We start from the raw sequence: 25,215 nt of genomic DNA on the forward strand, positions 1-25,215 counted from the left end.
GCACTTTGTATAAAAATTAAATTTTTATATTTTTTGGCAATTACACGGGCCATAAAGCCCACAATAACTATTTACAATTGCAACTCTGGGAGATCGGAAGAGAGATTCGGACATATGACCAGTAATCCGTGGACTATGGACCGTGGTGCACATAGAACATGGTTATGTGCACCAAAAGAACATATATGCATAAGCAAAAAAAAATGACACTACGGCAAAAGAACATGCGATATAATATTTCACTTTTTTGTTATAAAATAAATATATTATTTTACTATTTATTAAAAATCTAAATAAAAAAAAAGAAAATTTGTAATTATTAATCCAACCTTTGCCCGGTTTTCTTTAATTAAGCCTACCTATGCGATATTTCTAAATAATCCAACCTTTATGACCCAACTACTATTATTAAGCCTGGATGACCGGTTACCTGCTACAAAGTCAAGGAAAATTTGTAATTATTAATCCAACCTTTGCCCGATTTTCTTTAATTAAGCCTACCTATGCGATATTTCTAAATAATCCAACCTTTATGACCCAACTACTATTATTAAGCCTAGATAACCGGTTACCTGCTACAAAGTCAACGTTAAAAACGTTGACAACCTAAAGTTGGCTTTCCTCCTAAAATATTGGACACGTCATCATCACTTGCCACCTAAACAAAGATTTCATTTTTTTTTCAAAAAACCCTTAACCCTTCTCTTCTCTGTACGGTGTTTCAATTCCTCTCTCCTCCATTACTGCTGCTTCAACCACAATTGTACTGGTTCATGACATCATCAACGATTTTCTTATGGAAATAGGTGACTTCATCCACGCGCATTGAAATTTCGTCTCTAAAATCGTACAATTGAAGGTGAACTTACGAACCTTAGCGTTTTTGTTCCTTTTTTGGTAAATTTTGAATTTTGGGCTTCCTTGATGGTCAGTTCGTAAAAATCCGAGCTGTTGCAATAATATAGTTTTTTTTTTATGTTATGGGATATTGGTTATTGTGGTCTTGTTGAAAATTTAGAAAGAAAAAAAAAACCTTGAATTTGAAGAAGATCCAGATCCAACAGGCAATTGCTTTACCCCAGCCATAGCAATTGCTGATTATTTTTGATGAACTTCGAATGGAGAGGTATGACCGTATGAGGGATCGACAATGGTGGAGAAGAGGTAGAAGAGAAATAATGGAGAGGAGTGCAGAGATGAAGCAAAAAATCGCAGAGGAGAGAGGAACGAAAATTAAAATAGCAATTAAAGAAAATAAGGGGAAAAAATATAAAAAATTATAATTGTTATATGCCACGTAAGAGTGAATACCGCCTATAGCAGATTAGTAACTTGTTAGGCTTAATAATAGTAGTTGGGTCATAAAGGTTGGATTATTTAGAAATATCGCATAGGTAGGCTTAATTAAAGAAAATCGGGCAAAGATTGGATTAATAATTACAAATTTTCCTAAAAAAAAATACGCATATTCTTTTCTCATAACCAGATATTTTTTCAATTATATACTAGTGTTCTTAATGGGACAATCTTCTAAATTAGACGGTTAAAAAAAAGTTGGACGACCGTATTAGAGAAAAAATCACAGAAAATCTGATTTTCCGAATCTCCAGTTTTGTCAGTTTATGCCACCCACAAATACTGCAGACTATAAATACTTCAATCCTTCCATTTTTTCTATTTTCTCTCTCTCTTCCTCAAGAAATCAAACAACAGAAATCCCACCAAAAAAAACAAGGCTCATTTTTCTCCAAAAATCCCAACAATTATTTTCCCAAAATTCTGTCTAAAAGTTAATCCATTCTGCAAAGATTAATCACGAAATTTACAAAAATGTCTGAGAAATTTGATGAAGCTTCAGAAATTCATGTTCTAGTTGTAGATGATAGCATTGTAGACAGGAAGCTTGCTGAAAGACTCCTACAGAGTTGTTCTTGCAAAGGTATACCGAAAACACAAACAAGAATTATTTCAAAGTTTTCTTCCATTGTTGATTTTTGGGTTTTAACTTCCTATTTTGGTAAATGGGTTAGTATTGATTTTGTGACAGTTTCTAAAAATGGGTTGTTGTTTTTTGGAAAAATTGTGCAGTGACAGTGATGGAAACTGCGAAAAAGGCATTACAGTTTCTTGGTTTGGATGAAGAGAACAGTTCAGCTGGGTGTACTACTGTATGTGGAATTTCAGCTCAATTTTCCTTCTTCTTTCTCCATTAGTTTTTATTTGATAATTTTATTTGATAATTTTGTTATGATGTATTAGGGTTTGAAGGTGCATTTGATTTTCTCTGATTATTCCATGCCTGAAGTTACTGGATATGATCTGCTGAAAAAGATTAAGGTTATCTTCAATTTCTGTGATTTCCCCTTGCAATTACTTGTTTGTTTGTAGCATAAACTCAATACAATTTCCTGTTATGTGTTACTCGGGTACTCGTGTTCAAATGTCCAACTCGGCTATTTTATGAAAATCACCCTTGATTTTGGCCCAAATTAAGTGTTCAAGTAACACAATTCTAGCTGATTGGTGAAGTTTTTGCTGGATATGATTTGCTCAAAATGATTAAGGCTGTCTTTGCTTCTTTGAATCTTTCTTTCGATTTCCACGATTTCCCTTTGCAGTTACCTGTTTGTTTGTGGCATATTCTCAATATAATTTCTGTTCTACTGTGTCAGACACTTGATTTCCCATAACTTTTGGCCCAAATAAAGTGTTGAAGTGTCATATACTGTTAGAGGATTCCCCACGGGCACTAAGGTGAAATGACGAGTCTGAGTTACACAATTCTGTTTGCTGAAGTTGTTGCTGGAAAATTAACCAGTTTAAGCTTTGGTAATACGCCTTTATGTAGATAATTTGGAACTAATTATACCAAAACTAGCATGAAGCAGCATGAATTATAGTTTCCTGCCTTCCACAGTTTCTTAATGTGATTATTCTTGTTTTTCTAGCAGGAATCATCAACATTTAAGGATGTCCCTGTGGTGATAATGTCTTCTGAGGACATCCCTACTCGAATCACTAGGTATGATTTTACTTGGAACAACTCAATTTGGAAAAAAACATGAATTCAGGGAGTGATTTCGTAAAATCTGATCTGTTCTGTTTCATCAGACAAGAAATGTTATCCTGTCTGACTTAGGACAAGCATGAATGCACGAACATCAGTCGTAACCTTAACTGGCATTTGTTTATCTTTGTCAAATATCGGAAATAGCATACCTAAGATTTGCTAATCTTCTTGATAGTGATGTAAACACTATATAAGATAATATAATAGTGATATGGTCCTATGGTCAATGGCTTTTACACCCACCTTTTCCATTTGTTTATCTTATGTTGTAGCATTTTGTTTCTTGTACCTACCTGATCTGATGTCCTTGCTGATTGTTTTGGTATTAGTTGACTTTAATCCATTCAACGAGATATTTTAGAACTATTATATATAACGATATGCTAAGATCTGGTGACTCTTATAATCAGGTTCCACTAAGTTAAGGTATTAAGTAGCTATTAAGAGCAGGATATTCTATAAGCACAAAGAATAATCCTTAATCTATTCAAGTCAATCACTGATTATCATAAGAAAACAACAAAATCTATATATGAACTTTCTTTATCATATAAGAAAATATCTACAAGGGAAGGTTTCTTCCGTACAATGAATTTTTAAAAAACGTTGATAAACAGAAGAAAACGTGGTTTACACTTTGTTTTTTAGCACTTAATTACCTTGACTTATGCTAAAATTTAGGACGACTCACATTTCCGTTTATGTTTATTTGGATAAGAAAGTCATATCACTTTGCCAATACTCTGCCTCTGATGGACTGTTAGTTATATAGGATTGATGGTTATATATTGATAATAATCGAGTTTTGAGCTTAACTGAACTTAACTGAACTCATCTGCAATCCTTAACAATGTTCTTCTGCTGTGCTTCACTCAGATGCTTGGAGATGGGAGCAAAAGAATATTTACTAAAACCTGTGAAACTGTCAGATGTGAAGCGCATAATAGAATCCATCAGGAGTTCTGGTGATTCAAATGAAGTTAAGGAAAGTGCTATTAACCAAAGATTTCTACTGGGAAAAGATCTGTGTTCATCACCAAAATCATGGCCACCAAGGTGCGTGTGCAGAACAAGGCCTCTCATGTTTCGTAACAGAAGCTCAGAGTATCCTTCAGAGTTGTCGCAGCACTAACCAGTCATTCTCTGTGGTTTTCCTGTGCCTAAAAAGAGAGTTTTTTGTGTGAATATGATCAACTGTAAATGAAGAGAAAAGGAGGAAAATCCCAGGGACAAAACTTCAAAGTCTATCCAGAAAAATTGATGTTTTCTTTTTCTGTACACAAAACATTACTCTGACTGTTTTTTTCTGTATACAAAACAGTAGATGGCAAGTAATTCTTGGCTAAGTACATTTTGAGATATTTCTTGTGAATTTGCTTTATTCTTGTTATTGTAGTTGGTAACATTGACAGCCCAACTTCTAGTGGCCTAACTACGTCTGACTTGTCTGAGAAATATGCAAAAACCAAGTTAACTACTGAATGAAGCACCATTATACAGGCAGCAGTTAATGAAGATGACTGGTTTTGTAACTTATGTATGTGAATTAAAGGATCTTGATGTATACTCTGCTACAAGTTTTGAAAATGAAGATGACTGGTTTTGTAACAACCTCGTAGGAGAATCATGTTCTTCGACAAGCCCTACAAAATGCAGTACAGAGAAATGAACCATCAGATAAAATTAATAAACATAAAAGCTTTTTCATATTTCTGTGGAAAAAATGGATCTGAACTTACCATTGCTGAGAAGCAAGACCATGTCACTGTCAAGAACAGAAGTGATACGGTGGGCAATAGTGATAAGGGTACATTCAAAAAAATGATGTTTCAGAGTTTGTTGAATCAGGTTATCAGTGTTTGTGTCAACTGAAGCGGTTGCTTCATCGAGGATCAACACCTTACTTTTCTTGAGTAGTACTCGTCCAAGACAAACTAGTTGTCTTTGACCCATGCTCCAATTTTCCCCGTCTTCATGAACTGTTGGGAAAAAAACAGTGTAATTACTGATTAGTATGACTTCAGAAACTTATGTTTCATAAATTAAATTGGAAGTTTGATTGGAAGAAAGTTAACAAACCATTCGAGTCCAGTTTACGTTCCATCTTCCTAACTTCACTTCCAAGTTGACACTTATCCAAAGCCTATGAGTATAAATAAAACATTCGAATTAACAAGCTATAGTTATAGTATTTGATCAGAAATCGAAAGGTATAGTAATTAAGACACTTACATCCCATATTTGTGCATCTGAGTACTGCTCAAGCGGATCCAAATTACTCCGTATAGTTCCCTGAAACATGGTTGGATCTTGAGGAATGATGCTTAACCTTGACCTCAAATCTCGGAGTCCAATGGATGAGATATCAATACCATCAATGACAATACTACCAGTTGTAGGTTCAATTACGCGGAAAAGTGCTTGTATTAGAGTTGATTTCCCACTTCCTGTTCTTCCAACAATACCGGTTTTCAACCCACCTGGAAAAGTACATGTCACACCATGTAGCACTAGAGGCAAATGTGGAGCATACTGAATCTGCAAATTATGGATGCTGATTTCTCCTGTTGACGGCCATGAACTATCTGGTCTGTTTTCTTGTATGATAAGAGGAGCTTCACTAGGAATGTTCGTGTACTGAAGAATTCTTTCAACTGATATCATTTTGTTTTCCCAATGGCATAAACACCGTATTACTCCTGCTAGTTTACTGTTTAGAGTGAGTCCATATGTCACAGCTAATCCTGCAATTGCTGTACATGAAAATAAACTTGTAAAGATTTGTGTGTTGCACGAGTTCTAAACTAGTTGTAACAATATAAATACATACCAGGATCTATGCTTTGTCTAAAGTACATAGAGAGAACCAAAAGGAACGCAAAGGTAATACAAGAGATTGCATCAAGCCGTAACATTAGCCATTTCATCGCAGCAGCAAGTTGGAACTCAGGGCAAGAATATGCATCCACTATTTTCATATAATTTGGCTGGAATCTTGACTCTTGATCAAAGCTTCTTATAGTTGTTATTCCAGAAATTGTTTCAGCAAAATATTGTATAACTGGAGCTTCACATACTAGACTCAATCGCGTTAGTTCTCTTGATGCAGGCATATAGTATTGCTGCATATGATTAATATATGTTTCAGAACATGGTTTTAATCAGCTTTGACATTAAACCAAGGGGTTTTAATAGTGGAATCTGGTAAATAGTTGAAAGTATTACCTGATACCAGATTGAGGCAAAAACCAAGGGGATGAATACAACCAAAACTTCCCAGGCAACTATAGACATAACAGCAATAATACCCAGAAGTTGGATTGTCAGGGAAATAAGCCTCTCAAGTAGGGAAGGAATTCGAGTCTCCACAGCGCTTTGATCAGTTGAACACTATAAATATGGGAGAAAATGCATTTAACCAGTCTGTAAAATAAGGTTGAGACAAGTAAACTACTGTTGTAGAGAAGTAGAGGAATGATTACTTACTCGGCTGAGAATTCTTCCAGCAGGTGTAGCATCAAAGAATGACATAGGAGCACGGAAAATGGTCTGAAGCATTTTTCTGAAAAGTATTATTGCAGTTTTATATCCCGTAGCTACAACAAGCGACTCCACAACAAGGGTGCAGAAACAGATTCCAATACCAAGGGATGCATAGACTGTCATTAGTGTAGAACCACTAACAACAGGCTTTACATCCTTTGATGGCGGTGTTGCCCATGCCAACCAATAATTGCTACCTATCTGTAGAATTTGTAACATGATTGAGGCCATAATCACAAGAATCACCAAAGCTCCACCATATGCAGTTGTTATGTATTTCCAATAGACTGAAAACTCGACTCTACCCCTCTCTCTTTCTTCTTCTTTAACAAGCTGTGCTGCAGGAACTGCTAAATCAGCATCTCCCTGTTCATCATCTACTTCACCATTTGTATTTTCTTTATTACTAACGATACTCTTAGTATTTTCTGCAGAAATAGGTGCAGAATTACTGGAATCAAGTGTAGATGACAGAGCTGCATTTTGTGCACCTACAAGTTGTATAAATTCTGACCCTGGGATGAGAAGGTCATCATACTTTCCAGCTTGCACAATCCTTCCATTTTTCATGACCTTGCAAGAAATTCAAAAGATTATCAAACAGTTAACTAGGGGACTTGATGATCCTAAAATAACTAAAATGTAGCAAAGAAGACTATATTACTTAACTCACCATAATCAGATCAGCAGCATTCAGGAATTCGACTTGATGAGTTACATAAATTACAGTTTTCTCGCTCAGAAGACCAAGCAAAACTTCCTGTTATCCAAAATCAGACAGTATTTCCATATCAGAAATCAGAAATCAGAAAGTAGTACTTTTCAAATCAGAACTTCAATAATCTTTTTTACCTTGAATAAATGGGAACCAGTATGAGCATCCACAGCACTAAAAGGATCATCAAATAGATAGATATCCGCATCCTGGTAGAGAGCACGAGCAATCTGTATTCTTTGTTTCTGCCCGCCACTTAAGTTGATACCTCTTGCACCAATAACAGTTTGATCACCAAATGAAAGGATCTCCAAATCCTTCTTAAGACAACATGCTTCAAGTATTTGATCATATCTTTGTCGGTCCATATCTTTCCCAAACAGTATGTTTTCTTGAACCGTACCACTCTGTATCCATGGTGATTGAGCAACATAGGCCTTTTTCCCACACAACTTGACTTCCCCTGAAATCATAGGCATTTCACCCAGAATGCAAGAAAGTAAACTCGATTTCCCTGAACCAACTGTACCACATATGCCAACCTTCATAACATGAGAAATTTTCAAGTTTATGTCTTTTAACGCTGCTGTAGTATTAGCAGATGAAGAAGAAGAAGAAGCAACATCATCCCAAGTGAAGTTCCCATCAACAATCTCAACTGATGTATCAGAACTTTCCAACGGAAGCTTCTGTAAACCATCATGTCGAAGCTCATTGAGAGAAAGAAAAGACGCGATTCTACCAAGGGAAACCTTTGCTTGGACAACCAAGGATACTGTATCAGGGAGTACTAACACAGGCTCTCTAAGAATCCGAAATGTAGCAAGTGCAGACAAGATTTGCCCCATTGAAAGCGGGTTACCCATGTATATACATGAACCAAAAGTGACCAATGCTACTAAAGTTGGACCTATACCAAAGAAAAAATCTATAACAACTGAACTATATAGATATTTCTTAAACCATTGCATCTCCACTTCCCTTAGTTGAAGAATCTTTGACAGAAAACTCATCTCCCAACCTTGAAACCTAAGAACTCTCATCTTACTTAAAGTCTCGATTGTCATCTTCATTCTATTATCCTTGGATTTCATTAGTTGTTTTTGAAACTTCTTCTGCCAAGTCATGAATATAGAGTTCGCCACCATAAAAACCAGTGTGACAACGAAAGCACCAAAAGATGCAAGGAGTCCCAACTTGTTGTATAAAAGTAGTAAGGCTAAACCGATTTGGAGAAAGATTAACCATGGATCATGCAAATATACAACAAAACTCTGTATTTTCTCAACATCAACAGCCACCGCGTTAATTAGTTCTCCACTACTAGACTGTTCCCCTTGCAATTGTGATGAATGAGAGGGAAGGGTTAAACTCTTACTATAAATCATGACAGTAGTCACTGCTCGAAGCCTAATTCCAATCTGTTGCATCCTAAAATTCCAATGTCTGAGTATGAAAACTTCAAGAAAACTCGCGGAACAAAAGGTTAAAGCAAGAATATAGCCTTGATTTCTGAATTCCTCTTTACCATTAAGGCATTGAACGAAGCTGTCAATAAGATAAGGAGCTACATAACGAGCTAGTGTGTGTATTATTGCTACAAGAGCAGTCCAAAGAATTTCTTTCCAAGCTGATAAGAAGTATGCCTTTGCAAGCCCAAACTCAGTAATATTAACAACTCTATTACTATCACCAACATTATCACGATTACCAAGAAGGTTAGTTTGAAACAATGGGAATGCTCCAAACACACTATTAGAAGGGCCTAATTGAGGGATATCATCAAGTTCTAAGGTCTTTTTCTCGACTCCTAATGCAAGTAAAGGAGTTATCCAAGAGAAAAAGACTGTACGGAAAATACCAGCATTTTCGTAAGGAGTTACAGTATCACATCCTTTGGCATTGGCCTTACCATGATTTAGAAGAGGCTTTTCAAGATCAGAGACGAATTCATTCTCAGTTTTTACAGAGCCTACACAACATAACATGAAATCGAACAATCAATATGACAGGAATTATTAGAGGTAGACTACACCCATTTGCATATTTTGCTGTCTCCAATGCAGACAATTGTTTGAACATTGATATTATTAAAATTTACATTGACACGAATCTAATAAAATAACACTTGATTAAAAACATTCTTGTTTATAAGCTACCATAGACGTTAGAGTACGTGACATAATACACTTGACATAATACACTAAACAACGGTCACACAAGGATAACTAAGAAAGTCTGACTGAGTATACTGGATAACTTTTACCCATTTTTTCTCAATTTTTAATATGCTTTGATTAACTTTTACATTATAAAAATAATTGATAGATAAATATTTTAAGGGTTGATTGATTAATTTTATGCATTATTATTAGAGATTTTGAAGAAAATAATTTTTGTTAAAATGAAAATTTTTATCACTAAAAAATAGATAACTGTTACAGTTTTACCTATATAGAAAGCGTAATTTTTATGTAGTTTGAGTAATTGAGTTAACTTTTACTCCGATATACAATATGAGTGATCTTTATTGAATTATACCACACAGGCACACATACGTTGTACACAAAGTGTGAGACAAATGTTTCGAACTCTTTATTATATCACCCTAACTGAGAATTTTAAGTGACTAAAGTTCATGAACTAGACAGTTAACGTACCGAAAATCACACAATTGGAATTAGATAAACATTTAACTCGGCCGTATAAACAAAAGATCCATACGGCTAAAAAAAGAAACAATCAATTTCAATGAATAAAGTGAGAGAAAATACCTTTGACCATGGTAAATTATTTAACGACGGGAATATCAAATAATTTGAGATGTCCTATAACGCTGCATTAGAGTGTAGAGATTGAGTTATGACTTAGGAGTCCTTTCAAAAAAGAAAAAAAAGATGGAGTTCAGACTTAAGAGGGGTAAAAATCAAAACAAGTAAAATTGATTTTTTTTCTTTTTCTTTTTAGAAATAATTATGAAGTTATTATCAGAAATCAACCGTTTAAAAATATTTTGATCATAAACTCTTAATATTGTTAAAAAGAATTCGAACTGTTCAAGACTTCTTAATTCGAATATGCAATCACTAATTAAGATAATTTATTCGTTTATAAATATCGCACCATTTTAATTTTTACACTATTTACGTTGTACTATCTTTCACTGTCTTTTGTACTTGTATCGTAATGTTTAGGTAAGAAATATATAATCATATTGTTATATTCTTATCGATATGTATATACTCCCTCCGTATTTATTTAAGAGATACACTTGGCCGGGGGCACGGGTATTAAGAAGAAGAATTGAATGAAATAAAATAATAAAGCAAGTGGGGTTTCATAGATATTTTAATAAGTAAATAAGTAGGGACCATGTCATTTTGGGGGGTGGGAGGTGGGGTAGGTTTCAAAAATGATTTGTTTAATAGGATGGTAGGTCATAAGGTAAATTAGATGATGGGGTTGATAAGTAACCAAATATGATAAGTGTATCTTTTAAATAAATACGGCCGAAAAAAACAAGTGTATATCTTAAATAAATATGGAGGGAGTATTTTTCAAACATCAAATTTTTTATAATTTTTACTTATATATAATAATCTGCATATGTATAGTCAAAGTATTCGTTAAGAACCAATTGTCTGTTGGGTCAGTGGTGGTTGGGGCTGAACTTGGTAGGGAGAACTCGTGTTCGATCTCCCACAACAACAATTGGGAGGGGACTGGAACCTATCCACCCAGAACTCACCCCGAATCCGGATTAGGCCTAAGGGAGAACGGGTGCTAACACCAAAAAAAAAAAAATCGTTAAGAATAATCAACATACTCCAATATTACTCCCCCGTCTCTTTTTGTTCTTTACGTTTGATATTTTTCACGCATTTGAACGGTTAATTAATTTGCTCGAGATTCCTCAATATTTTTATTTAAACAAGATAAATTACATTTATTTGTAATGTTTACACTTTTATCAAAATTATGATATTGGGAAATGAGAAAAAATTAATGTCTCAATAAAAAAGTGAGAAAGATTAAATGACCCAATGAATTTAATTGATTAAAATGATAATTGGACACACATTTTGATAGAATACTACTCCAATAATTCATTTGTGTGATAATATAAATAGAAATATAAAAAACATTTTTAAATACCAAAAAAAGAAAACGTAAAGAACAAAAAGAGACCAAGGGAATAATATGTTAAGAAAATACCTTGTGACAGCCGGCCACCAACAGTGATCAAATTCCTCCAATATTTAAGGAAATACCTTGTGGTCCGTGGCAGGCGCCCACCAACAGTGATCAAATTCCAAAAAACTGAAAATTTCTCCCGCAAAAGAATTTTATCACTAATTCACTATAAAACAAAAGCTTTACTAACACCCTCCACCACTGGATTTGGTCATTCAACCACCACTCCACCGTCGTGTCTCTTAACCTCTCTTCGCTTTAACCTCGCCGGAATACTCTTCCGTTTTCCTCATCAACCTCCAAAACCTTACTTGATAACGAAAAAGAAATCTCCGATCAAATCAACAAAACACAGCAATTAATCGGCAAACAAAAACCAATAATTTTTTAGATAAAAGACGAGCAGTTCACAGTTCGAACAGAGAGAAAGATAAGTAAGTAGCATCAATGGAACTATGATTTGAGATCTTGAGGAGAGAGACTGAGAGATTCTGATTGTATGGAATAGAAAGCCTATTTGTTAGAATTGGTGGTTCTCATTAGAAAGTAGAAACACCTTTAAGAATCCACTCTCATTAACCCTGCCTTTAACAGCCCTAATCACTTATAAAATTAATTTATAAAATTAAAGAATTGAAGATGTAAGCAATATATTATATATAGCACCAAAAGACAGTATTGTTTTTATTTTTCTTCAATTCTTATTCTTTTTTTGTTAGAGTGAATGATAGAGAGGAGGAGAAGAAGAACAATACTATTCCACAATCTTAGTCAAACTAAGCGTGCTTATTTTTTTCTTATCTTTTAAGTAGCTTTGAATTGTGTTCCGGATAAGGAATGGGAACAACGGACTGTAGAGTATACAGCCTTGAAAGAAGGCTACCTTAACTTCTTGTATTTTTTCAACGGACTGTAGAGTAGCAAGCTTCTGCTGAGATCGCCTACTTGGATCCGTACAATAGAATGGATTAACTAGCCTCGGGGTGGTTTGAGGATCCCCAATGCCTAAATAAGATTACTGAATGTAGTTAAGGGATAATCAATCAGTAAGTAAGAAGTTTGTTTAAGTGTTTTGTACCTCATAGGTTCTTCTTATATAGACAAATCAAGTTGTATGGTCAAGTAAATCCCTCCTCGTAGGATGGTGACTTGCCTGATAGTGACCTATGGGAGATCGAAGATCACGTGGCACTATGAAAATGCCGGTAAGGCTTAACATAGTACGCTGGTAAGGAATGATTACCTATAATGACCGAATTACCTGCAAGTTAGTTTTACTTACGGGGAGTTATGCCGGTATGCATTAATGCCGGTAGAACACCCCGTACGAATTGTCTATGGAATTAATATTGGAGTGAAACTCCAACAATGGTTCGATCTGTGCTGTGCTAGGCTATGCTGATTGACTTCTCGTCAAACTTGATACTTCGCATTTGTTAAGACATCCCGTTGGAAACACAAGTAATGTATTAGGATTTTTGCAAAGTTGTATACTTCGTATATTATTATCTAGAGATCCCCCTTTGGTCTTGTAAGAAGCTATCCTCTAATAAACTGGTCTTCTAATTAAGGATATTTGGATGTTGGTTCTTAAGCAGCCTAGCAAGCCTTGGTCTTACCACAATGTTAATTAGTTTCCCTTTTCTATGTCCTCGTACCTATGTAATACGAAGTATTATTATCAGGTTTATGAAATCAAGGTTGAATTGGTCTATGTTAGCATCAACATGCTCGGTTTCTGCTTGTAAAATGCGGGCGTCCAATAACGATATTGCATTTAAATCTATGTATAATTCGTATAAATGATTGTAACCTGAGTTTCAATGTTACTAATCAAAACAGATTTACACATTGGAATCATGAAGTGTATCTACTTGGCAAAATTGTGGTACATTTAGATAGAGTTGACCAAATTCCTGTGAGTCAACTTTTGTTCTCAAAGGTGTGTATTTGAATCCGAGGACCTTGTTGTATATTCTGCTACCAATTGTGAGAATGAGGATAACTTGTTTTGTAACAACCTCGTCGGAGAATCATACTCCTCAACCACCCCTACAAAAAGGATTGCAAAAACAGGACAATGAATAAATAAATACACATATCGATTTAGGTCGTGTTGTACGTGGAATAAATTAAGGAAAGTATAATTTGATCAATTTACCGTGACTGAGAAGCAAAACCATGTCACTGTCAAGAACTGAAGTGATGCGATGCGCAATGGTAATGACGGTACAATTAGAGAAATGGTGTTTAAGTGTTTGTTGGATGAGATTATCAGTGGTTGTGTCCACTGAAGCAGTTGCTTCATCGAGTACCAGCACCTTACTCTTCTTGAGTATTACGCGTCCTAGACAAACTAGTTGTCTTTGTCCCATGCTCCAATTCTCTCCGTTTTCAGTAACTGCAAAAAGGTTAATCGTAAACAAAGTGTGAAAAAAAAAAAACAATTTCACAATTTATTATCACGATTGAAGGGGACTCAAACAAACCATTGGAGTCCAATTTTCTCTCCATCTTTCGTACTTCATCTCCAAGTTGGCACTTATCCAAGGTCTGCAAGTATATTTAAAAGCAATAAAGTTAGCATTCATGGGTTGTTCTCAAATGGTGTGTGTGTGCGCGCGTGGGAATGTTAAAGGCATGCCATTTATACAAATGTTGACTTTGTACATGTTGAGTTGTTGACTTTACTTAGTTGAGACTTTGGCGCCAAAATCAGAATATTTGTAACTGATTTCTGATTTTGGCGCCAAAGTATTAAATAAGCAAAAACAATATTACAAAGTCAACGATTGTTATATGGCATGCCCTTAAAAGGGGAGGGGGTATATATGCATGTACGGATGCACCTAAGAATTTGTACGAACCTCCCATATTTGTTTATCGGTGTACTGCTCAAGTGGATCCAAATTGCTTCGTATAGTTCCTTGAAACATGGTTGGATCTTGAGGAATGATGCTTAGTTTTGACCTTAAATCTTGGAGTCCAATAGATGAGATATCAATACCATCAATAACAATACGACCGGATGTAGGTTCCACAATCCTAAACAAAGCCTGTACTAGAGTTGATTTACCACTGCCCGTTCGTCCAACAACACCGGTTTTCATTCCTCCCGGAAAAGTGCATGTCACACCATGTAGCACGAGTGGCAAATGTGGAGCATACCGGATTTGTAAATTTTGAATACTTATCTCACCACATGACGGCCAAGAACAATCCGGTCTGTTTGCTTGTATTATAAGAGGACCCTCAGAATCAATAGACATGTACTGAAGAATTCTCTCTACAGATACCATTCTGGTTTCCCAATTGCACACACACCATATCACATCAGATAGCGTACCTTTTAAGGTGAGCCCGTATGTCACAGCTAAGCCAGCAATTGCTGTACATGAAAAACATAATACATACTCAGTCAACTTCCAAAAGCTTCGCTTTAGCGACTACATCTCCTTAATGCAAGCACTAAGCGTACTCTGTTATGAACTACAAAGAAAACAAAAGGTCGCAGTACATACCAGGATGTATCCGTCCTGCAAAGTACAGAGAGAGTACCAAAAGGAAAGCATATGTAATACAAGCGAATGCATCCAACCGTAACATTAGCCATTTCATTGAAGCGGCAGCATAAAATTGAGGGCGAGAATATGCATCAACTATTTTCATATAGTTTGGCTGGAAACTTGACTGTTGATCAAAGCTACGAATAGTTGTTATTCCGGAAATTGTTTCAGAAAAGTTCTGAATAGCCGGAGCTTCACATACTCCGCCTAATCGTGACAGTTCTCTCGAGGAAGGCATACAATATCTCTGCGTAAGAATGAAAAAAAATGAAGAAACTGATGTATCAACAATTGATACTGATAGTTTCATCTCAAAAGTACGAATAATACTCTGTAATAGTTATATAGTTCATATCTTAAACTAAAAACCTTTCAAAGTCTGCTACTGCATAGCATGTATCTTAATTCGTCTATAACAAATTCAAAAAATCAAGTAGTTTTTTCACTGAATGCATTAAGATCAGTACTTCAGAGTACAACAGTCCCATGACAAAACAGTTTTATATGTACACAGATTCTTGAGTCCGTACACAAGGAATGGTATATGTAGGTGCATGGGTGAGGTGTGTTCAAGATTAATGGGTTGTTTGGGTTCACAGTCCATGCACTCTGCTAGAATGCTAGCAGCCAAATGTCTTTTGTGTGTAGAAAAGACCATAGAATTGATGAGTGCAAAGAAGTAGGTGCGCGAAAACTTATATAACAAAACTACAACTCTTAATTCGTACATGTGGAAATTGGAATTGATGGATAACACATTCAACTGTGAAGAAACCTCTTATGGCTCATAGCTTGGATTTTGCAATCTACCTAAAAGGTGATTACGAGCCTTAATTTGCAAGGTTTTTAGGGGGGCCCTGAAGAACATGTGACTCCTTTATAGGGTTGGTTGTATAACCTCACATCAGACGTTAAGGCCTTTATTTTTTCTTCAAGTTATATACCAGGCCAAGAGCTTCTTCTGGCTAGTCCTGATTTATCTGCTCATCGGATTAATCTAAGATTCTAAGCTCATTTGTGAGCGCGTGTATAGTCAAGGGTTTCCTCATGCGGATATTACCTAACTGTGTCCTTTTGACCCTATTGTTAGCTGCAAGCTTTTGTCATGGTGATCAAAAGACGATAGAAGTCATTGGTATTAGTGAATGTGCTGATTGTCAGCAGAACAATAAAGCACAGCCATGCTTTTGAAGGTATAATAAGCTAACGCGTTGTCATTTTAGTTTCTGCTTCTGTTATATATGTCTGTTTCTGATATAAAGAGGTGTTATATATGCAGGGCTTAGAGTTTCCATTGACTGCAACCTTGCGAATGGTGAGGTGAAAACAAGAGGGGAAGGGAAGCTTCATAAAGATGGGAAGTTTAGAGTAGATTTTCCACATGAGCTTGTAGGAAATGGGAAGAAATTGAAGGAAGAATTTTATGCACAACTTTACGGTGCATCGGATATACCATGCCCTGCTCAAAGTTGGCCTTTGTTTCTGAATCTGATGGGAAACCCACATTTAGCCCAATTGGAAAACTGAAATTCTCACCAATAACCTGCACATTTGCCTTCTTGTGGCCTTACTTCAAGTATCTGCCTTTTCACAAGAAGTCTTTCTCAAAGTGGCCATTCACCTTCCCTAAGGTTCCCTGCCCTCCATTTTTCAGGAAATATTTTTCAAGAACCATTCTTCTCCATCCAGAAATTCAAGAAATTGTTCCAACATTTCCCCATATACAAGGAGCATCACCTTTGAGTACTGGAGTGAATATAAGTCATTATTGTTTTTTCTGTTTCGTTCCTAGTACTTGTACCATGTTCCGGCTACAGCATATATATCTTTTGTTCCATCTGTTTTTTGCCAATGAAATTTGTTTGTGATATTATTTGTTGGAATTCGTTTTGTGCTCAAAGATGAATTTTGATCATTGAGTAAAGCTTCAGTACTTAGTTTTTTTTTTTTTTATGTCTCTTTTATTCAAATTTATCCCAAGCAAACAATTAGTGAGAAATGATTGTATGCGTTGTAGCAACTAGCAAGAGATCCTAAAAGAGGATGGTAAGTCTGGACATGTCCTGATGTCAAAACACAGGGTTTTTTCCATATAAAAAAGGCGAGTTTGATCCAAGACAGTTAATAATGTTAGTGTGGATCGAACAATAATATGCTCAAGCTCAACAAGTTAAAACATTCAGTAGAAAAGCGCTATTACCTGATACCAGATGACGGTGAATAATAAGGGGATAAAAATGACTAAAACTTGCCAGGCCACAGTAGACATCACAGCAATGATTCCCAGAAGTTGGATGGAGTGGAAGACGAGGTTTCCTAGTAAGGATGGAATTTCCGTCTCCACAGCAGTTTGATCTGTTGAACACTAAACGGGAGGAAGTGGATCGAATCAGTTAGTAAATAAAAAGATTGAACAACCAAATACTCTGACGATTAAGGCTTTGTTCTCTTCACCTTAGACCAAACAAGAAAAATCAGACCAGATTAGACCACAAAAAACAAAAAACACTCACAGAAACATTCAGATCATACCCCAGAAACTAGAAAAATAAGACCAGGTAAGGTGAAGAGAACAAGGCCTAATAGTCATTAGTTGAGTATGGGTACATGAATGATCACTTACTCTGGTGAGAATCCTTCCAGTAGGCGTAGCATCAAAAAAGGACATAGGAGCATGGAAGATTCTTTGAAGCATATTTCCAAAGAGTATGGTAGCAGTTTTATATCCTGTGACTAGAGTAAGAATGTCTCCAATAATGATTAACAAGCATATACCAATAGCCAAGGATGTATAGACAATCATAAACGTCGACCCACTAACAGTAGGTCTGACAGCCTCTGATGAAGGAGCTGCCCATGTTAACCAGTAGTTGCTTCCAATCTGGAGAATTTGTAAGAGAATTTGGGCCAGAATTGTAAGAAGCACCAGAGCTCCTCCACATACAGTTGTAATGTACTTCCAGTAGACCGGAAAACCAACACTACCTATCTCTCTTTCTTCATCTTTTACGAGCTGTGCTGCAGGTGGCGAACCAGCAGCAACACCTCCGTCATTTGCTGCTGCAGCTTCATGACTTCCAGCAGCAGCATCTGCAGGAACTGATGTTGTCATGGTATTGGAATTGAGTGTCGAGAGAGCTGTATTTTGTGCGCCTACAAGTTGCATTAAATCTGACCCTTGAAACAGAATGTCATCATACTTTCCAACTTGTGAAATCCTTCCGTTTTTCATGACCTTGCAAGAAATTACTTAGGTTATTAGGTGACATAAGATGAGCATAAGTTAAATTGTTCCAGGTATATCAAGTTAAATGATGAGAGTATTCATTGGTGGCAAAATCTAGCTTAGCTCATCACTTTCATCGGGAAAAGAGATTGAGCATATATTGGTGATATATGCCTTACATCTGTTTTATTTGGAGTTATATCACTAGCTTAGGTTATACAACTAACTTATAACCCATAGAGTGTTTCTGCTAGTATTCATATATCAAATATATATATATATCTCCATCCAGGATTAATAATCATGTTTACGAAAATAATGTTGCTTTATACTTGTAAAATGTCACAATGTCGATTATCACTACTTAAAAAAAGTGCTAGAGATATCAATGATAGAATTACACATGCAACAATTAATTAAGGAGCAAATTGTTTGTATTTCTAATATCATACCTTTAGAAATATCTCTAATTTCAAGCTAAGTTCCCCCTCAAAAAAATACTTTTATTTTAAGTATATACGAAATATTTGAGAAAATACACGGCAAACCTATATCGAATGAAGGGAGTATTTTAATTTTTTTTGATGCAAGCTCGAAAGGATATATTAAAGGAAAATTAACATTATTAATCTCAAATATGGGTGGTCTTCCAATATTAATCCCAATTAACGCTTATTCCAGATTAATCCTAATTATGTGCTTCCCCTTCTTTAAACAGTTTAGGGTTAACAGGTTACCTCTAAAACCGGTCACCTACAATTTTCCCTCCTTCCTTCAGTAAATGCGTACCTCTCTCTCCTCTGTCATTTTTGTTTCTTACTTTCTCATTTTTGCTTACCTTTCTTTCCAGTCTATGTTCAGGCACTTGTAACCGCCTATCACCTATTGATAGTCTTTGGTTTTAAAATGTCAGGAATTTAATCATCTGACACCTAATGTGAGGGATTTTGAAGACGGTTACCCAACACTTGGATATAGATCTCCGATATATGGAAAATTCATCTTGGGGTTTACAATGATTTATTTCTTGGTTCTACTAACTCCTCCACCCTGGTGAACCTGGGAGGGTTTGGGTGCTGTGAAGACCTGGCCTGTTTACTGTGAGTATTATGGTCAAAATGATGCTCATTTAAGAACTGAACTTAGTTATGGTTAATTTAGCTTCTTTGGCAATGATATCAGTGTTTCTGGATTGTTATGGGGCACTTTGACAGCGTGTTGAATATAGTTGAGGGTTGAGTTCAAATGTTAGTCTGAGGTACTCTTGAAGCAGTGTTGAAAAAAGCGCAAAGTGCACTAAAGCGATATGAGTCCTAGAGCTTAAGCGTAAAGCGCAAGCGCAAAGCGCGAGCTTCATCGAAGTGAAGCGCACTTTTTAAGAATTCAAGATTTCTTTACCATTATGGATATATATCTTACTAAAATAACCACAAAAACACATAAACATCATATTTTCTTCCCTAGTGCTCCTTGTTTTAACAAAATAAAGCATATAACATAGTGTTTATCATGTAATATCCACTAGGAAACAAATATACTTCTATTTTCAAAAGAATATGTCATCTTCTTTTTTCTTTTCTTTTGGACTCTTTGCCCACTTTCTATTGTTAAGGATTAATAGGCTGTGGTCCAATAGACAATAACAACATATAAAAAAAACTTTTAACGTGATTTTTTTTTTAAAAAGAAGATTTTCAATGAAGCTCAAAAAAGCGCGCTTCTTAAGCTTTTTGCGCTTCATAAGCTTAAGTGCGCTTCGGTGCGCTTTTTCACAAACTCTTTGCTCAGACCTAATTAAGCCCTCTGAGCTTCGAGCTTCAGCGCTTAAGCGCGCTTTTTTAAACACTGTCTTGAAGCTACAGTAAACTTCCTCACAGGGCCCAATAAACAGCTAGGAACTAACAGAATTCACGGCAAAATTGACAGCTTGCTATTGAGCAACGCTTGGGAACAGTCAATTGTTTATTTCTTACTTAGAGGTTGTTTGATCATAAGTTCATAACCCTGGAATTTGTTAATTGTCAGTCGACAACGCTTCCTGGTAAATTCCCATTTTGGTACTTTAATGTGCGTCTTAAGGTCCTGGTTTTCTGGGTAGGGTTAAGGATGTATGGATCAGTGTGGCAAGAACTAGGATGTTTCAATTAGTCCCTAAGTTGAAAGATGTAATAACTATGCTGAAATCTTACAAGAAGGAGCACTTCTCTGATATTCAAAGTCAAGCTAATAATGATTACTGTAAATATAGATATATATTGCATCAGTATAGAGCTTTATCTTTGTTTGGGGAAGTTTTCTGAGGCAGAGATATAAGATTGAGTGGTTAAGAGAAGGGAATCCGAAATACCCGTTACTTTCATGCTATTCTTAAACTCAGAAAGAAATATAGGCAAATTTCAACAATTTATTATGATCCATTGATCCGGTTAATAAATCATTAACCCCAACTCATCCCTCATGCTTTTATTGAGTGTTACAAAAGCTCGCTTGGTGAGGCAGGGTAAATCATTAACCCCAAGGTATCCCTCATTAACCCTGCTAGGCTGCTGTGAATGTGTATTTGGTGAGGCAGGGTAAAGAAACTTCTTAACCCCTCCCTTTTTGCTGGTGAGGTTAAGTAAACAATCTTCTCAACTCTAGAAAATAAGAGGCCAGGGGTGGATGGATTTGGTAGTCAATTCTAAAAGGAGTGTTGGCAAACTGTTGGTGAGGATGTTGTGGTGACATTTGACAACCTTCCCAGTCTCCATATTTCAATGAAGTGGTATAAGGAAGGTCGGAAGGAGAAGGAAGGAGAATGCAGCAAAATAGAGGAATAAGGAAGGAAAAATCTGAAATGGAAGAAGAAGAGAAGTTCGAAAATTTCACAGTAAGAATGAAGAAGAAGAACAATGGGGTGGGACCCACAATTAATGAGGTTTACCGGTTAAAACAGGTTTTTAAATTTTAAAGATTGTTTAAAGAAGGGGAAGCACATAATTAGGATTAATCTGGAATAATTCATTAATTGGAATTAATATTGGAAGACCACTCATAGTTGGGATTAATAATGTTAATTTTTCCTATATTAAAAGATAGAATTAAAGTTTACAAGATAAGTTCAAGGCGGCTTATCCTCCAATAATACATCCGCAACAAACCCCATGGGTTGTTCAAAAATAGCTAATGTATAATCTGTAATATTTAATTTGGTTACTGCATATATTACTCATAACTTTTTAGTATAATTGCACAACTGTACAAGTGCGTGCTTGTTCATATCAACTTATAGTTGATAATTATGGATAATTTTTCGTTTTTGTGTCAAATTTTAATTTAACCTAAATAGTGCAGTAGATATGAATTATGTCAATTTAACAAGTCTATTACGGACTATATAGACTTATCCAAGTACAACATATCATATAACTTTAGAAATCTCCTATTCTATCAAAATTAACAAAATGTGACTAAGAGTCATTGAAACCTTCCATATAGTTGAAAAATGTATAGATGAAGTCAAAGTGCCAAACAATTAGTTTGCAAGTTCTCTTCAATAGATCAACCATGCACCATGTTCATAAATCATAATAGTGTGGAAGACATGAAATGATGCACAATTAGATTGTATTACTGAACTTACCACAATTAGATCAGCAGCGTTTAAGAACTCGACTTGATGAGTAACATAAATAACAGTTTTTCTGCTCAGTAGACCAAGCAAAACTTCCTGTCACCCAAAATCAAAGATCAATATAAACATCAGTTATTCTGCTAGAACACAATACAAGTCAAATGGGATGCCATTACCTTGAATAAATGGGAGCCTGTGTGAGCATCAAGAGCACTAAAAGGGTCATCAAATAAATAGATATCTGCATCATGGTAGAGAGCGCGAGCTATTTGTATCCTTTGTTTTTGTCCACCACTTAAGTTGATACCTTTCTCACCAATAACAGTTTGATCGCCAAATGAGAGTATATCGAGGTCCTCCTTGAGACAACAAGCTTCGAGTACTTGATCATATCTTTCTTGATCCATGTTCTTCCCAAATAGAATATTCTCTCGAACTGTACTACTCTGTATCCAAGGTGACTGAGCAACATAGGCCTTTGTTCCACACAACCTGACTGCCCCTGAGATCTTCGGCATTTCACCCAGAATGCAAGATAACAAGCTCGACTTTCCTGCACCTACAGTACCACATATGCCAACCTTCATCCCATGAGAAACTTCGAAGTTTATGTCTTTTAATACTAATGTAGTAGTAGGCAAAGAAATATCATCCCAAGTGAAGTTCCCATCAACAATATCAACTGCTGTATCAGAACTACCTAATGGAAGCTTTTGTATGACATCGTCTTGGATCTCATCAACGGAAAGGAAAGAGGCAATTCTGCCAAGGGAAACCTTGGCTTGGATTAGCACAGACAGTGTGTCAGGGAGGAGGAAGATTGGCTCTCGAAGGACACGAAAGGTTGCAAGTGCAGATAGAATCTTCCCCATTTCAAGTGGGATACCCATGTATATACAAGAACCAAAAGCAACCAGAGCCACACATGTTGGACCAACTCCAAAGAAAAACTCCATAACCGCGGTACTAAACATACGTTTCTTTAACCATTGCATTTCAACCTTTCTGAGCTGAACAATCTTTGACAGAAAACTCAATTCCCATCCCTGGAATTTAAGAACCCTCATATTCCTCAGAGTTTCCATAGTCACTTTCATTCTGTTGTCCTTAGACTCCATTAGTCTTGTTTGACATTTATCTTGCCAGGCAACAAAAACAGAATTTGATAACATAAAAACTACTGTCACAACGAAAGCACCAACAGATGCAAAGAACCCCAAATTCCTGTATAATAACAGCAAGGCCAAACCAATTTGCAAAAAGATTAACCATATATCATGCATGTACACAGTGAAACTCCGAATTGCCTCCACATCAACAGCCACAGCATTGATAAGTTCTCCTCCACTACCACCACTAGCTTGGCCCTCGCCGCCTTGCAATTGCGATGAGGACCAACAGGGAAGTCTTAAACTCTTGTTGTAGAGCATTACTGTTGTCACTGCACGGAACCTAATTCCAACATGTTGCAATATAAAGATCCAATGTCTCCATATAAAACCCTCAAGATAAGTCGCAGAACAGAAGATCAAAGCAAGAATATAGCCTTGATATTCGAAACTTTCTATCCCATTAAGACATTGAACAAAACTGTCAATGAGATATGGAACAACATAACGAGCTAATGTGCATGCGATCCCCAAAAAAGCCGTCCAAATAATTTCTTTCCAAGCTAACAAGAAATACGCCTTGGCAAGACCATATTCAGTAGTAACAACAACATTATCATCGTGATTAAGGAGCCTATTTTGGAACAAGGGAAATGCTCGAAATACACTATTAGAAATGCCTAGTTGAGGGATGTCGTCGAGGTCTAAAGTTGATTTCTCAACCCCCAATGCAAGTAAAGGAGTTAACCAAGAGAAAGTAAGACGACTCAAAAGACTAGCACTTTCATAAGGAGTCGCGGTATAATTAGAACCTCCGGCGGCCGCCTTAGCCGCCTTATTATTAGTATGCTCTAAAAGTGGTTCTTCAAGATTAGGGATATCTTGGCTCACACTTTCCAAGGTTCCTACACAACATACCAAAGGCAATGAACATATAAAAAACTCATCAAATACATAAAGTTCCGCCCAGAAAGCATATCAAGGGGTATTTTCGTTAATAAATTATCAAAATATATTGTACCGATATTAAGCATAAAGTGTTTTTATAATTAAAAAAATCTACATTTTTCTATTCTTTTTAAATATCAATTAGACTATATATTCAAATTTTAGATTGTACGTAATTCATTTTATATTTACAATAGCATATTTAACCGCTAGGAGATTGTTTAGAAATTTCTCAAATACATACAGATAAAATCAATTAATTAAGTGGCGGAAGAGCATAATTTGGAATCGAAATTAAGTTATTCATGATTTAACACATTTAATCAAGACTGGTCACATGAATTTCAAATAAACATCACAAATTAAAAAAAAAAAAAAAAAAAATCAAAAAGAAATCGAGACAAATACCTTGGGCCATTGTTGGTAGTTAATTGTGTTGGTATGATTAATGATGATTAAGCTATGATGATTAAGCCATGAAGTTCTAGAGTTACCGTAGTGTTCTTGACAAATATTAAGAGAGCCCTGGTGTTAAAATCGGTCCGACAGATAGTTTATATACAAAATAGGAAATCAAGATACACAAGGAAACTAAATCACCAAGATGTATTTATACGAATAATATTAATTCCAATAATATACGAAGTATCTCCCAAATAGGCAACTTGTGCAAAATCACAAATTTCAAAACTCAAATTCAAGCGTTCGAACTTCCAACCCTTAAATTGTAGCTGTAATGGCCTAAAAAATCAGAACGAAGAGAATGGAGTTTTACTTCAATTACCTTTGCCGAGCCATGGAATTCGGTTATTAGAGTTCGCCAAGCCTCCTTCGATGTTTTTCCAGAGGCAATTCGTGAGTCACTCACTGATTGCTCCAGATCTTCAATAATTTCCCATAGCTCTTGCGATTTGAGGAGGGTTTTCATGTTGATTGACCAAAACTCATCAAAAACTGGAATTAGTGGCTGGGAATTGGTGGAAATTCCGTTTGTTGCCATGCTTTCGCTCAATTGTGGTATTGATTACTCACTCACCCCAAAGAAGCTCTCAATACAAACAATGGCTTATGACTGCGGTCTGCCGTGCCGGCTTGTTTCTCTCACAGTCTCTCCCACTTTACACTTTTTTCTTTTCTTTTTTTTTTTTTTTTTGAAAGAGAGAAAGAAGCTGCGGTTTTTTTCCGGTAATTTTTTTGTAAGACCGCTGCTTAACTAATTGGTTTTATTGCT

General features: G+C 35.9%; 3 protein-coding genes across 6 annotated transcripts; 1 reads left to right on the top strand and 2 right to left on the bottom strand.

Annotated features, from left to right (window-relative positions):
- Positions 1–1,644: 1,644 nt before the first annotated feature.
- On the top strand, positions 1,645–4,216 carry LOC110794488 (two-component response regulator ARR17). Of its 3 annotated transcripts, none has more exons than XM_056830278.1 (5): positions 1,645–1,939; positions 2,089–2,168; positions 2,260–2,337; positions 2,949–3,022; positions 3,947–4,216. In XM_056830278.1, exons 1-5 carry the CDS (start codon positions 1,831–1,833, stop codon positions 4,200–4,202), a joined length of 597 nt encoding a protein of 198 aa, XP_056686256.1. In that variant the 5' UTR covers positions 1,645–1,830; the 3' UTR covers positions 4,203–4,216. The 3 variants fall into 3 exon arrangements, with proteins under 3 accessions (XP_056686256.1, XP_056686257.1, XP_021855162.1); XM_021999470.2 differs by having other exon boundaries at positions 1,658–1,939; positions 2,952–3,022; XM_056830279.1 differs by lacking the exon at positions 2,260–2,337 and having other exon boundaries at positions 1,647–1,939; positions 2,952–3,022.
- A 90-nt stretch (positions 4,217–4,306) lies between these two features.
- LOC110794487 (ABC transporter C family member 3) lies at positions 4,307–12,284 on the bottom strand. Of its 2 annotated transcripts, none has more exons than XM_021999469.2 (11): positions 11,544–12,284; positions 10,103–10,164; positions 7,466–9,300; positions 7,287–7,373; positions 6,557–7,186; positions 6,296–6,460; positions 5,901–6,192; positions 5,303–5,823; positions 5,150–5,213; positions 4,810–5,049; positions 4,307–4,713 (listed from the first exon to the last, which is right to left on the bottom strand). In XM_021999469.2, the coding sequence occupies exons 2-11, from the start codon at positions 10,110–10,112 to the stop codon at positions 4,604–4,606; spliced, it is 3,954 nt and encodes a 1,317-aa protein (XP_021855161.1). In that variant the 5' UTR covers positions 10,113–10,164; positions 11,544–12,284; the 3' UTR covers positions 4,307–4,603. The 2 variants fall into 2 exon arrangements, with proteins under 2 accessions (XP_021855161.1, XP_056686253.1); XM_056830275.1 differs by having other exon boundaries at positions 10,103–10,204.
- A 1,009-nt stretch (positions 12,285–13,293) lies between these two features.
- On the bottom strand, positions 13,294–25,102 carry LOC110794449 (ABC transporter C family member 3). Its single transcript, XM_056830276.1, has 10 exons — positions 24,769–25,102; positions 22,104–23,941; positions 21,937–22,023; positions 17,712–18,323; positions 17,289–17,453; positions 15,044–15,335; positions 14,390–14,910; positions 14,012–14,075; positions 13,684–13,923; positions 13,294–13,574 (listed from the first exon to the last, which is right to left on the bottom strand). Exons 2-10 carry the CDS (start codon positions 23,355–23,357, stop codon positions 13,459–13,461), a joined length of 3,351 nt encoding a protein of 1,116 aa, XP_056686254.1. The 5' UTR covers positions 23,358–23,941; positions 24,769–25,102; the 3' UTR covers positions 13,294–13,458.
- Positions 25,103–25,215: the final 113 nt, after the last annotated feature.

This window comes from Spinacia oleracea, chromosome 5 (assembly GCF_020520425.1).
Source record: "Spinacia oleracea cultivar Varoflay chromosome 5, BTI_SOV_V1, whole genome shotgun sequence".
Lineage (NCBI taxonomy): Eukaryota > Viridiplantae > Streptophyta > Magnoliopsida > Caryophyllales > Amaranthaceae > Spinacia > Spinacia oleracea.